Source organism: Xenopus laevis, chromosome 6L (genome assembly GCF_017654675.1).
Source record: "Xenopus laevis strain J_2021 chromosome 6L, Xenopus_laevis_v10.1, whole genome shotgun sequence".
NCBI lineage: Eukaryota > Metazoa > Chordata > Amphibia > Anura > Pipidae > Xenopus > Xenopus laevis.
In genome coordinates this window covers 6,049,651-6,062,221 of record NC_054381.1, presented here as the reverse complement: position 1 = coordinate 6,062,221, position 12,571 = coordinate 6,049,651, and the positions used below count along the sequence as shown (strand labels likewise).

The 12,571-nt window shown below is 43.3% G+C and overlaps 1 protein-coding gene across 4 annotated transcripts in view; it reads left to right on the top strand.

The window, feature by feature from the left end:
* nbeal2.L (neurobeachin like 2 L homeolog) overlaps positions 1 to 12,571 on the top strand; it is an 87,067-nt gene that overhangs the window by 25,167 nt on the left and 49,329 nt on the right. Inside the window, exon 1 of one of the 4 annotated variants that reach the window (XM_041565726.1) lies at positions 4,490 to 4,791. The exons of 2 other annotated variants lie outside the window; for them this stretch is intronic. In XM_041565726.1, the coding sequence (XP_041421660.1) occupies positions 4,717 to 4,791 (75 nt within the window). In that variant the 5' untranslated portion in view covers positions 4,490 to 4,716. Of the gene's footprint in view, positions 1 to 4,489; positions 4,792 to 12,571 lie in introns of those variants that run through there. One more of the 4 variants, XM_041565729.1, reaches the window with a different exon arrangement.

The window sequence follows — 12,571 nt, the reverse complement described above, 5'->3', positions numbered from 1 at the left end:
TGAATCACCATTTTGTGATGGTCTGTGTGCTGCCTCAGAGATCACCTGACCAGAAATACTGCAGCTCTAACTATAACATGAAGAGATCACCTGACCAGAAATACTGCAGCTCTAACTGTAATAGGAAGAGCGCACCTGACCAGAAATGCTGCAGCTCTAACTGTAACAGGAAGAGATCACCTGGACAGAAAGACTGCAGCGCTAACTGTAACAGGAAGAGATCACCTGACCAGAAATACTGCAGCGCTAACTGTAACAGGAAGAGATCACCTGACCAGAAATACTGCAGCTCTGACTGTAACAGGAAGAGATCACCTGACCAGAAATACTGCAGCTCTAACTGTAACAGGAAGAAGTGTGGAAGCAAAAGACACAACTCTGTCTGTTAATTGGCTCATGTGACCTAACATGTATGGTTTGTTGGTATGTTTCTGTGCACTGTGAATCCTACGGTCCAAGGGGGCAGCCCTTATTTTTTAAAATGGCAATTTTCTATTTATGATTGCCCAATGGCACATACAACTAATAAAGTATTTTATTATGAAAATGGTTTATTTACATGAAGCTTGATTTTACATATGAACTGTTTCATGCAATATCTTTTTATTGGGACCTACATTGTTTGGGGGGTATAGTTTTCCTTTAAACTGATAAGAATTTGACGCTGCCAGAACAGCCCACAATTGTCCCCCCACTGTACTGACTGCCCCACCCCCAACTGCGCAGATTCTGTGGCAGAAAAGGGGTGTGGCTTTGCATGGTCAGGTGACCAGAATAGTAGTATGGTCCAATTTATATGATCTATATGGTGTGAGTTCTAGAATCCTGCACTCAGTAGGGAAATAACCAGGTTTATAAAATAGTCTCTGATTATTGAGGTAAGTAGATCCCCCTATAATAAAGTCTGGGGGTATTCACGACAATGAGAGGTATGTGCATTAGTAACAGGGGTGGGAGAGGCTATATCGCTTGCTCTGCCATAGGAAGAGGGGAAAGAGTGACCCCTGGTGGACAAAATCATCATGGAAATTGTTGGCCTGGGCATAAGAACATCAGTGGGTGCTCAGTACCATTATACCCTGCGGTATTTTCCTTCTCTGTTCCCTGCTGCCCCCTTCATAGATGTGTCAGTCCCTAGAGAGTGGGAATTGTGAGTGTGTGAAATGACAGACATGTAGTTGTGCTTGTTTGTTATGTGTTTGTGCGAATAAGAGAAGTGTCAGCACAAGTAGAGCGGGTCGCACGCAGATTCTCACCACAATATCCTGTGCGGGTGTCGCTCACTCATCAGATTGTTATCTGCCCGGGCGTCACACCTTTCTATTGTATCACAGTGAGACCCGCTGACTTTCTATAAGCCGCATACCTTCTCCATGTAGTCACATTCACGCGTTTCATGCTCTGAGCCACTAAAGGGCAAACAAACCCTCAGAACTAATCCGTACACTGGCGTGACACTTATTGTGTCGTTTATAGAAAGAGTCAGGTGCCTTTTTAGCAAATCAGGAAAATCCGGTATCAATATAAATATATATATATAGTGTGTAGTCCCAGGGCTCAGGCCAGATACAGCTGGGTGTTAGTTCAGCTGGTTCAGAGGGTTCATTTATTCTGCTTTTCTTCAGGTCAGTAACAAACTCAAGTGAGCAGTCCTGCGTTCTGTTTGATACAATTTATCTTATAGGCTGTGTATTATATAGTGAATAAAGTACCCCCTCTTGTAAAATATAAGGATATTATAAGTTACCGAGGAGTTTCATGACCATATTCGGCCGAGTGTTTTTATACAGGTCATGGAACTCCAAGGTGACTTCTAATATCCTTATATTTTGCAACTGGGGGTACTTTATTTATTATAATACACAAGTTTCAGTGAGTCATGTGACAGAAATGACATCACTAAACTCCAATTATAACCAATGACATCACTAATACCGTTTATAATGATATCATTTACAGGATATTCATGGCTCTTGTGTATTATATATTTATATATATTAGGGATGCACCGAATCCACCAAATCCTTTGTGAAAGATTTGGCCGAATACTGAACCAAATCCTAATTTGCATATGCAAATTAGGGGTGGGAAGGGAAAACTTCCTTGTTTTGTGACTAAAAGTCACACAATTTCCCTCCCCGCCCCTAATTTGCATATGCAAAATAGGATTCAGATTCGGTTTGGCCTGGCAGATGAATCCGAATCCTGCTGAAAAAGGCAGAATCCTGGCCGAATCTGTCCTGGGGCAACTTTAAGGGAACATTTCAGTTATGAGGGAACAGAACGGGACCCCGGGTTCCCATGGGTGAGCAGTCAGACACAAGCCTACCATCACCCAGTGCTGTACCAGTGAGAGGTGCCATTGGACCCCCAATGTGACAAATTACCCCCACCAGCTGCCAGTCTGATGGATGAATCTGGGTTTGGCATATGCCAAAAGGACACCGCCTGGCTGATTGCTTAAAACAGTGGTTCATCTTTAAGTTAACTTTTGATTTGTTATAGAATGGCTAATACTAAGCAACTTTTCAATTTGTCTTCATTATTTATTCTAAATAGTTTTTAAATGATTTACCTTCTTTTTCTGACTCTTTCCAGCTTAAAAAATGGGGGTCACTGACCCCATCTAAAAAACAAATGCTCTGTAAGGCTACAAATGTATTGTTATTGCTGCTGTTTATTACTAATCTTTCTATTCAGTCCCTCTCCTATTCATATTCTAGTCTCATATTCAAATCAGTGCATGGTTGCTAGGGTAATTTGGACCCTAGCAACCAGATGGCTGAAACTGCAAACTGGAGAGCTGCTGAATAAAAAGCTAAATAACTCAAGAACCACAAATAATGAAAACCTATTGCAAATTGTCTCAGAATATCCCTCTCTATATCATAATAAAAATATTCTGATTCTGGGCTAGCACCTCTCATTCCAGTGAGAGCAATTCCTCTATTTTCTGGAATAGTCTGGGGGAGGCCCGTGCACAAAGCCAGGTCTATACGGGAAGGGTTTGCTGAGATGAGAAGAACCTGACCTCAACCCAACTCACCCCCTGTGGCATGTGTGGAACCCCAGCTTGAGCCCCAACCTACTAATGCTCTTGAGACTCAATGGAAGCAACTCCCAGCAGCAATGTTACTCTTCCCAGAAAGTAAGGGCTGTTATAGCGCAAAGGGAGGGGCAACTTCATTTTAATCCCAGGCACAACCCCCTTATATATTTGACCAGCTAAAATAAGCAGCCTCTGTACAGACTATGAGCAAACGGTTCCTGCTGAATTGTGCTTAGTACAGGGAATACCTATGCTGCCATAGTTTTATGGGATCTCTCTGTACAGACTATGAACAAACTTAGGGGACTGTTCCTGCTGAATTGTGCTTAGTACAGGGAATACCTATGTTGTCATAGTTTTATGTGATCTCTCTGTACAGGCTATGAACAAAGTTAGGGGTTGTTCCTGCTGAATTGTGCTTAGTACAGGGAATACCTATGCTGCCATAGTTTTATGGGATCTCTCTGTACAGACTATGAGCAAACTTAGGGGGCTGTTCCTGCTGAATTGTGCTTAGTACAGGGAATACCTATGCTGCCATAGTTTTGTGGTATCTCTCTGTACAGACTATGAGATAATTTAGGGGGATGTCCATGCTGAATTGTGCTTAGTACAAGGAAATACATACAGTGGTACAGTATGTTGAACAAATAAAGGGGATTATTGCTGAATGTAGAATTTTTACATGCCAAAAAACAACTGTGTCTATACACTGAGCCTGGGGAGTAACTACAGAGGAAACAGCAGGGGGACCCAGGAGGTATAAGGGGCCCCATGAGGCCCTAATTATGAGCAATTTCAACATATATTGGTAAAACAGGACAACCTCTGGATATTTTGGGGCCCTAAAATGTATTTGCTGTGGGGCCCAGTAACATCTGGTTACGCCACTGATACACTCTAATGAAATAGTGCCTTCTATTGGCCAATACTTGCTTTGCTTTATTACGTAATTATGTCCCCCAAAAATAAGTCTGTAGGTTTTTAGAGGTCTTTTAGAGGTTTCAGGGAAATAAATAGGAAAATAATCTCAGAAGCGTCTGATGGTCATAGAGTATTATTTGGGCTATATCCTTTGCCTCTTTGCTCTGACCCGCCTGGTCGTTTGGTGGCCACTGTGGGGAAGCTTTTTGTTGGGGGAGAGGGATCTTATTAATCACAGACTCTGCCTCTTGTTTATTCAATGTAAAAGCCCAAGAAGAGGGGCAAAGCCCAATTGAGCCCTAGTGTCTGGGACAGGTGTGGGGGGTGAGGAAAGGAAAGTTGTTGGAAGTGGAAGAAGTAAAAGTATTTCAGTTGCACTTCCCTAATGTTCAGTGGCCCCTCTAATAGCCTTTCCATTCAGTGTGTTGGAGGGGACCCCCTGAGTGAGACCCAGTTGTGGTTGTTGTGCTGCACAAGTGTGTGTGTTCCTGCAGTTCAGCCGTGGTTTTCTTGGGCTGATAACAGAGGAAGTGTTGCGCTCGGCTGTTGTGACTCTGCATTTCCTCTGCTTCTTCTTCTTCTTCTGTTTCTTCTCTCATTCCTTCACTCTGGTCCCTTTCTTGTTGCCTGATACTGCGTGCTTGCGCTTGGTCCTTGGTTTGTGGCCCAGACGCACCCTACGGACCTCACCTTGGCTTGGGTGCACCTACATGCCTGCTCCTCAGCCTCCCCGTGTATCTTGAATGATGTCTCTGTGCAACACGATCCCCGGGGTATTAGAGCGCTGTGAATGGGACGTACCACTGTACCCCAGCAAGGTAAGCGCCACTTAAAGTAGCTCCATTCTGTCCTGTGCATTATTTCCTTGTATCTAACTTGTATTTATACTTATTTCCACATTGCACTGCTTCACTATGTGACCTGTAATGTACTTCAGAGCAGTGAACTACATCATATAAAACCCTGAGCTGCACTGCTGATCAGTAATGAGCAATAATACCGGCGCAAGTCTGCCCTGCTTTCTCTGCAGCCATGTAATATGCACATTGGATTATTGACTGTTCAGCCATATAATGGGGGGTCCATAGCAGGTTTAAATAGGGGTGGGGTGACCCTATTTGGGAGAGGGTGCAGCTCATTTGCTTGCAGCTGAATTACAGCACTATTCCATGTACAGAGGCTGCTTCCTCGTTGCCAGTGAAGTAGAACCTATTGGTAGAAGCCGGTTTTGTTTTAAAAGGTCATTTTCTCAGTCACTGTGACATCATAGGGGTCAGTGATCTCATGGATCGGGCAGGGACTGGGATCCTCTGTTGCTAACGTGTGTGAGATCGGTTAAAGGGGTTGTTCACCTTTAAATTAGCTTTTACTACGATGCAGATAGAAATATTCTAAGACAATTTGCAATTGGTTTTAATTTTTTATTATTTGTGGCTTTTGAGTTATTTAGCTTTTTATTCAGCAGCTCTCCAGTTTGCAATTTCAGCCATCTGGTTACTAGGGTCCAATTTACCCTAGCAACCATGCATTGATTTGAATAAGAGACTGGAATATGAATAGGAGAGGCCTGAATAGAAAGAGGAGTAATAAAAAGTAACAATAACAATAATTTGCAGCCTTACACAGCATTTGTTTTTATATGGGGTCAGTGACCCCCATTTGAAAGTTTGAAAGAGTCAGAAGAAGAAGGCACATTATTCAAAAACTATACAAAAAAAAAATAATGAAGGCCAATTGAAAAGTTGCTTAGAATTAGCCATTCTACAACATGCTAAAAGTTAACTGAACCACCCCTTTAAACCTCGCTACTGCTGACTTGCAGATGGACCAGGGCCAGTTTTGGGGGTCAGTGACCCTGGTCTCCCGAGCACTGAATGTTCAAACTGTGGCCCTTTGGGAAGCTGAGTATATTTAGGTGATCAGCTCCAAAGCTGCATTAGAGCTCCTGGTGATGTATCACCACCCCTAGGTCTATGGTTTCATTCCTAGTATAGAAGTGTGTGTGGCCCCCAGGTTGATGGTATGAAAAAACTGCCCTTGACACTGCTTTTTGGGCAGAGTTCCCCCTTAACCTTGGCTTCATGTGCAATTGATCAGATGTTTCCATACACATGAGACATTTAATACAAAACCTTCTTTTAGCCAATTTACTTGTGGGCTTGTTTTTGGGAGTAGCAAGGTTTTCGAATAACCCGCAGTACCACTTTCCACCAGTTACTGGAAGCAGATTCCTTCCATAGACACCAACAGGACAGCGCCTACATACAAGGGAATGTCTGAAATGAAGCAGTCCCTTTTTTATTTAATCCAAGGAAAGGTGGCAGTTCCCCTTTAAATGAGGCTGCTAGAAGACGTCACAGCTAAGCAGTATGGCAGATCCTTAGTTCTGAACTGGGCTCGTATAGAGGAAATAGAATTGCAGATAAACACGGCTTATAATTTCCATGCCGGATATGCGACAGTTAACGTTTATTTAATCATTACAAGGTGCCAGAAAAAGCGACCTCCTCCCTCTGTGATGAGAGTGGGGAAACCACAGATCAGACTGAGATACTTTGTACTGATAGTGACACAGATAGTGACCCTGAACCAACAACAACATTGTCTCATTGTCAGCTCTTCATTTAAAGGCAAAGCTTTCCTTTCCAATAGTCGCTGTTTGGTCATGTGACTCAGTCGAGACGTTTCATGGTTCGGAAACTTGCAGTACCTGCATTTACCTGTTGTCACTGGCAGATAATTGCTATAGACCACAGCAGAACAGCGCCACCTCTCGTGTGAGCATTGGTTTATATAGGAGAGTGTGCTTGTGTCATGACTTGCTGGGAATCACGGGGCCCCATATTACTAGTACCTAGGGCACCTCTGAGGCATGAATATGGCATGGATATATAGTGAATAAAGTAGCCCCTCTTGTAAAATATAAGGATATTATAAGATACCGAGGAGTTTCATGACCATATAAAAACACGAGGCCGAAGGCCGAGTGTTTTTATACAGGTCATGGAACTCCGAGGTAACTTCTAATATCCTCATATTTTGCAACTGGGGGTACTTTATTTATTATAATACACAAATTTCAATGAGTCATGTGACAGAAATGACATCAGAACTCACCGTTTATAACTGATGACATCAGAACTCACCGTTTATAAGGATATCATTTACAAGATATTCATGGCTTTTGTGTATTATATAGTGAATAAAGTACCCCCTCTTGTAAATTATAAGGATATTATAAGTTACCGAGGAGTTTCATGACCATATAAAAGTACGAGGCCGAAGGCCGAGTGTTTTTATACAGGTCATGGAACTCCGAGGTAACTTCTCATTTCCTCATATTTTACAACTGCGGGTACTTTATTTATTATAATACACACGTTTCAGTGAGAATGTGACAGAAATGACATCAGAACTCACCGTTTATAAGGATATAATTTACAAGATATTCATGGCTTTTGTGTATTTTATATATATATATATATATATATATATATATATATATATATATATATATATATATATATATATATACACACACACACACATATATTTATATATATACAAATTCAGATCAGCCAGTATCCTAAAGTCACATGTAGTATTTAACAAGAGAACTTCCATGTCACCTGCTGTTCCTATGGGCCTGAATAACATCACACCTGTCTGATTATTCTCTCCTCAGCCCTTCACTCAAATCACTTGGGTCATAAATGGCTTAGAAGTTATTTACTCTCCAGCTTGAACCCTTTGCCTCATCCTTCCCTGCTCCAATCAAATAACTTTCTACTTATGTTGTGCAGCCTCAGTGCATACAACTATGCCTACATAACTACTTCCCTGTACTAAGCACAATTCAGCAGGAACAGTCCCCTAAATGTGCTCATAGTCTGTACAGAGAGATCCCATAAAACTATGGCAGCATAGGTATTCCCTGTACTAAGCACAATTCAGCAGGAACAGTCCCCTAAATTTGCTCATAGTCTGTAGAGAGAGATCCCATAAACTATGACAGCATAGGTATTCCCTGTACTAAGCACAATTCAGCAGGAACAGTCCCCTAAGTTTTCTTATAGTCTGTACAGAGAGATCCCATAAAACTATGGCAGCATAGATATTCCCTGTACTAAGCACAATTCAGCAGGAACAGTCCCCTAAATTTGCTCATAGTCTGTAGAGAGAGATCCCATAAAACTATGGCAGCATAGGTATTCCCCTGTACTAAGCACAATTCAGCAGGAACAGTCCCTAAGTTTGCCTATTGTTCAATTGACAGGCTCAGCAGACAAGGCTCTATTTACATTACAGCAGCTTGTAGGAGGGAGGGGTAATGACATCACTCCACCTTGCAGTGCAGCAGTAAAGTGTGACTGAAGTTTATCAGAGCACAAGTCACATGACCTGAGGGCAGCTGGGAAATGTCAAAATGTCTAGCCCCATAGCAAATTTTAAAATTAGATATAAAAAAATCCATTTCTTGTTTTAAAAAACAGATTTCAATGCAGGACTCTGCTGTAGTAGCACTATTAACTGATACATTTTGTAAAAAACATGTTTTTCCACGACAGTATCCCTTTAATTCCCCTGGGGGGCAGACATTTTTCTTTGCATTCCTCTCAGCTTGAACAGCAGCTGTAACGGACTGGGGCAAGACAGAGCAGGAATGTACTAGCAACTGTGTTATCACTATCCCTGCCAGAAATATGTCATCCTTCCTATCAAGGTGCGGGGAGTTGTACATGGACACATCACAGATTGCATTTTCACTGTCCCTTTAAATCAATGTCTCTGGTCCCTTTGATTCCAGGGTGAGTTCATGATGAGTTCTCCTCCATGGGTGTATGTACATCCCCAGTATGCACAGCCCTGTAGGGACTGGTTGTAGGGTCGGAGTAAAGTCTTTAGTAAATGTGGTTAGGGAAGGAAGAGGTTCTGCAATGTTACAGGAGGGTGATGCCAGCGTTGGGCAATGGCTGCCTGGGTCCTGTCTTGGCTCATGTTCTGCAGAGCCGGATGTTACACTTGCAAAACAGTTTCCAGTTCATACAATGTAACTAAGTGTAATATTATGTAATATAATTACAGTATCTAATTGTTCTTGTCAGAGGAGGCGGTATTTACTCGTGTGACTCTTTTGTTTGCTTCCTGTCTCGCTTTATGGCAGGCATCTAGTGATAGAAGGGCTCATTTACCAAGGCCCCAGGTTAGTGTGCAAGAGTGTGCTCCTTAGTGCCCATGTAGACTGCACTTTTGCCCAGAGTCTGCACCTTCCTCCAGGTAAAACAAATCCAGCATAAGGTGCAGAGCATTACCAGCTGTAGTTCAGCCTTGTCCTTACCACACGCCATAAAGCAGTTGGGAAATACTACCCCCCCCATTGCTGCATCCACCCCTGATCCTTAACTTGAATGACTGAATGGGGCAGGTAGGTGTCCCCTGTCCCACCCCCTCGTGGATACAATGTCCCCCGTCCCACCCCCTCGTGAATACAGTGCCCCCTTTCATTTATGGGCACATAGATTAGTTGTTGGTGTGTTTGTTTTGTGTCAGTAGGGGTAACAGATAGTGACCACTAAGCAACACCTCACTGACGTTCAATGGAACCATTGTGATTGGATGTCTGTGACTTTAAATGCCAAGGAATTCACTACCGTGAACTGAACAAGAAATTTCCAGTTGCCTTTGACTTAATACTACTAGATAGTGTCCACTCATTATTCAGAGTGGAGTTTACAAACAGTTCTCTTATGTTGTAATAGTCTGTATCTGCCTGGGTTACAGTGACATTAGCTAATTGCCAAGACCTAGGGGAAATCATTGCAAAACAGTTGTAAAACTCTTATTTCTTTGTTGGAGACATAGGAACATTATCTGCAACTGGTCACCCGGCCACTAAGAAGGTTTTCTTTTAGGAGCAACGAGAGACCATTGTTGTGTAGAACCTGTAAAGCAGCATCTGTAAACTGGAATGTTGGGAACCATTGCAAATGTACCTGTTTATCATACAGTGGTGTATAGTATAGTAGGGAGAGATGGTGTCTATAGTAACAGTGGATAATAGTCTCTGGGGAGGGAGTGTGACTGTGGGATAGCAGGTATAGTAGGGAGAGATGGTGTCTATAGTAACAGTGGATAATAGTCTCTGGGAAGGGAGTGTAACTGTGGGATAGCAGGTATAGTAGGGAGAGATGGTGTCTATAGTAACAGTGGGAAAATAGTCTCTGGGAAGGGAGTGTGACTGTGGGATAGCAGGTATAGTAGGGAGAGATGGTGTCTATAGTAACAGTGGATAATAGTCTCTGGGAAGGGAGTGTGACTGTGGGATAGCAGGTATAGTAGGGAGAGATGGTGTCTATAGTAACAGTGGATAATAGTCTCTGGGAAGGGAGTGTGACTGTGGGATAGCAGGTATAGTAGGGAGAGATGGTGTCTATAGTAACAGTGGGATAATAGTCTCTAGGAAGGGAGTGTGACTGTGGGATAGCAGGTATAGTAGGGAGAGATGGTGTCTATAGTAACAGTGGGATAATAGTCTCTGGGAAGGGAGTGTGACTGTGGGATAGCAGGTATAGTAGGGAGAGATGGTGCCTATAGTAACAGTGAATAATAGTCTCTGGGAAGGGAGTGTGACTGTGGAATAGCAGGTATAGTAGGGAGAGATGTGACTATAGTAACAGTGGATAATAGTCTCTGAGAAGGGAGTGTGACTGTGGGATAGCAGGTATAGTAGGGAGAGATGGTGCCTATAGTAACAGTGGGATAATAGTCTCTGGGAAGGGAGTGTGACTGTGGGATAGCAGGTATAGTAGGGAGAGATGGTACCTATAGTAACAGTGGATAATAGTCTCTGGGAAGGGAGTGTGTCTGTGGGATAGCAGGTATAGTAGGGAGAGATGGTACCTATAGTAACAGTGGATAATAGTCTCTGGGAAGGGAGTGTGACTGTGGGATAGCAGGTATAGTAGGGAGAGATGGTGTCTATAGTAACAGTGGGATAATAGTCTCTGGGAAGGGAGTGTGACTGTGGGATAGCAGGTATAGTAGGGAGAGATGGTGCCTATAGTAACAGTGGATAATAGTCTCTGGGAAGGGAGTGTGACTGTGGGATAGCAGGTATAGTAGGGAGAGATGGTGCCTATAGTAACAGTGGATAATAGTCTCTGGGAAGAGAGTGTGACTGTGGGATAGCAGGTATAGTAGGGAGAGATGGTGCCTATAGTAACAGTGGGATAATAGTCTCTGGGAAGGGAGTGTGACTGTGGGATAGCAGGTATAGTAGGGAGAGATGGTGCCTATAGTAACAGTGGATAATAGTCTCTGGGAAGAGAGTGTGACTGTGGGATAGCAGGTATAGTAGGGAGAGATGGTGCCTATAGTAACAGTGGGATAATAGTCTCTGGGAAGGGAGTGTGACTGTGGGATAGCAGGTATAGTAGGGAGAGATGGTGTCTATAGTAACAGTGGATAATAGTCTCTGGGAAGGGAGTGTGACTGTGGGATAGCAGGTATAGTAGGGAGAGATGGTGTCTATAGTAACAGTGGATAATAGTCTCTGGGAAGGGAGTGTGACTGTGGGATAGCAGGTATAGTAGGGAGAGATGGTGCCTATAGTAACAGTGGATAATAGTCTCTGGGAAGAGAGTGTGACTGTGGGATAGCAGGTATAGTAGGGAGAGATGGTGCCTATAGTAACAGTGGGATAATAGTCTCTGGGAAGGGAGTGTGACTGTGGGATAGCAGGTATAGTAGGGAGAGATGGTGTCTATAGTAACAGTGGATAATAGTCTCTGGGAAGGGAGTGTGACTGTGGGATAGCAGGTATAGTAGGGAGAGATGGTGTCTATAGTAACAGTGGATAATAGTCTCTGGGAAGGGAGTGTGACTGTGGGATAGCAGGTATAGTAGGGAGAGATGATGCCTATAGTAACAGTGGATAATAGTCTCTGAGAAGGGAGTGTGACTGTGGGATAGCAGGTATAGTAGGGAGAGATGGTGCCTATAGTAACAGTGGGATAATAGTCTCTGGGAAGGGAGTGTGACTGTGGGATAGCAGGTATAGTAGGGAGAGATGGTACCTATAGTAACAGTGGATAATAGTCTCTGGGAAGGGAGTGTGTCTGTGGGATAGCAGGTATAGTAGGGAGAGATGGTACCTATAGTAACAGTGGATAATAGTCTCTGGGAAGGGAGTGTGACTGTGGGATAGCAGGTATAGTAGGGAGAGATGGTGCCTATAGTAACAGTGGATAATAGTCTCTGGGAAGGGAGTGTGACTGTGGGATAGCAGGTATAGTAGGGAGAGATGGTGCCTATAGTAACAGTGGATAATAGTCTCTGGGAAGAGAGTGTGACTGTGGGATAGCAGGTATAGTAGGGAGAGATGGTGCCTATAGTAACAGTGGGGATAATAGTCTCTGGGAAGGGAGTGTGACTGTGGGATAGCAGGTATAGTAGGGAGAGATGGTGCCTATAGTAACAGTGGATAATAGTCCTCTGGGAAGAGAGTGTGACTGTGGGATAGCAGGTATAGTAGGGAGAGATGGTGCCTATAGTAACAGTGGGATAATAGTCTCTGGAAGGGAGTGTGACTGTGGGATA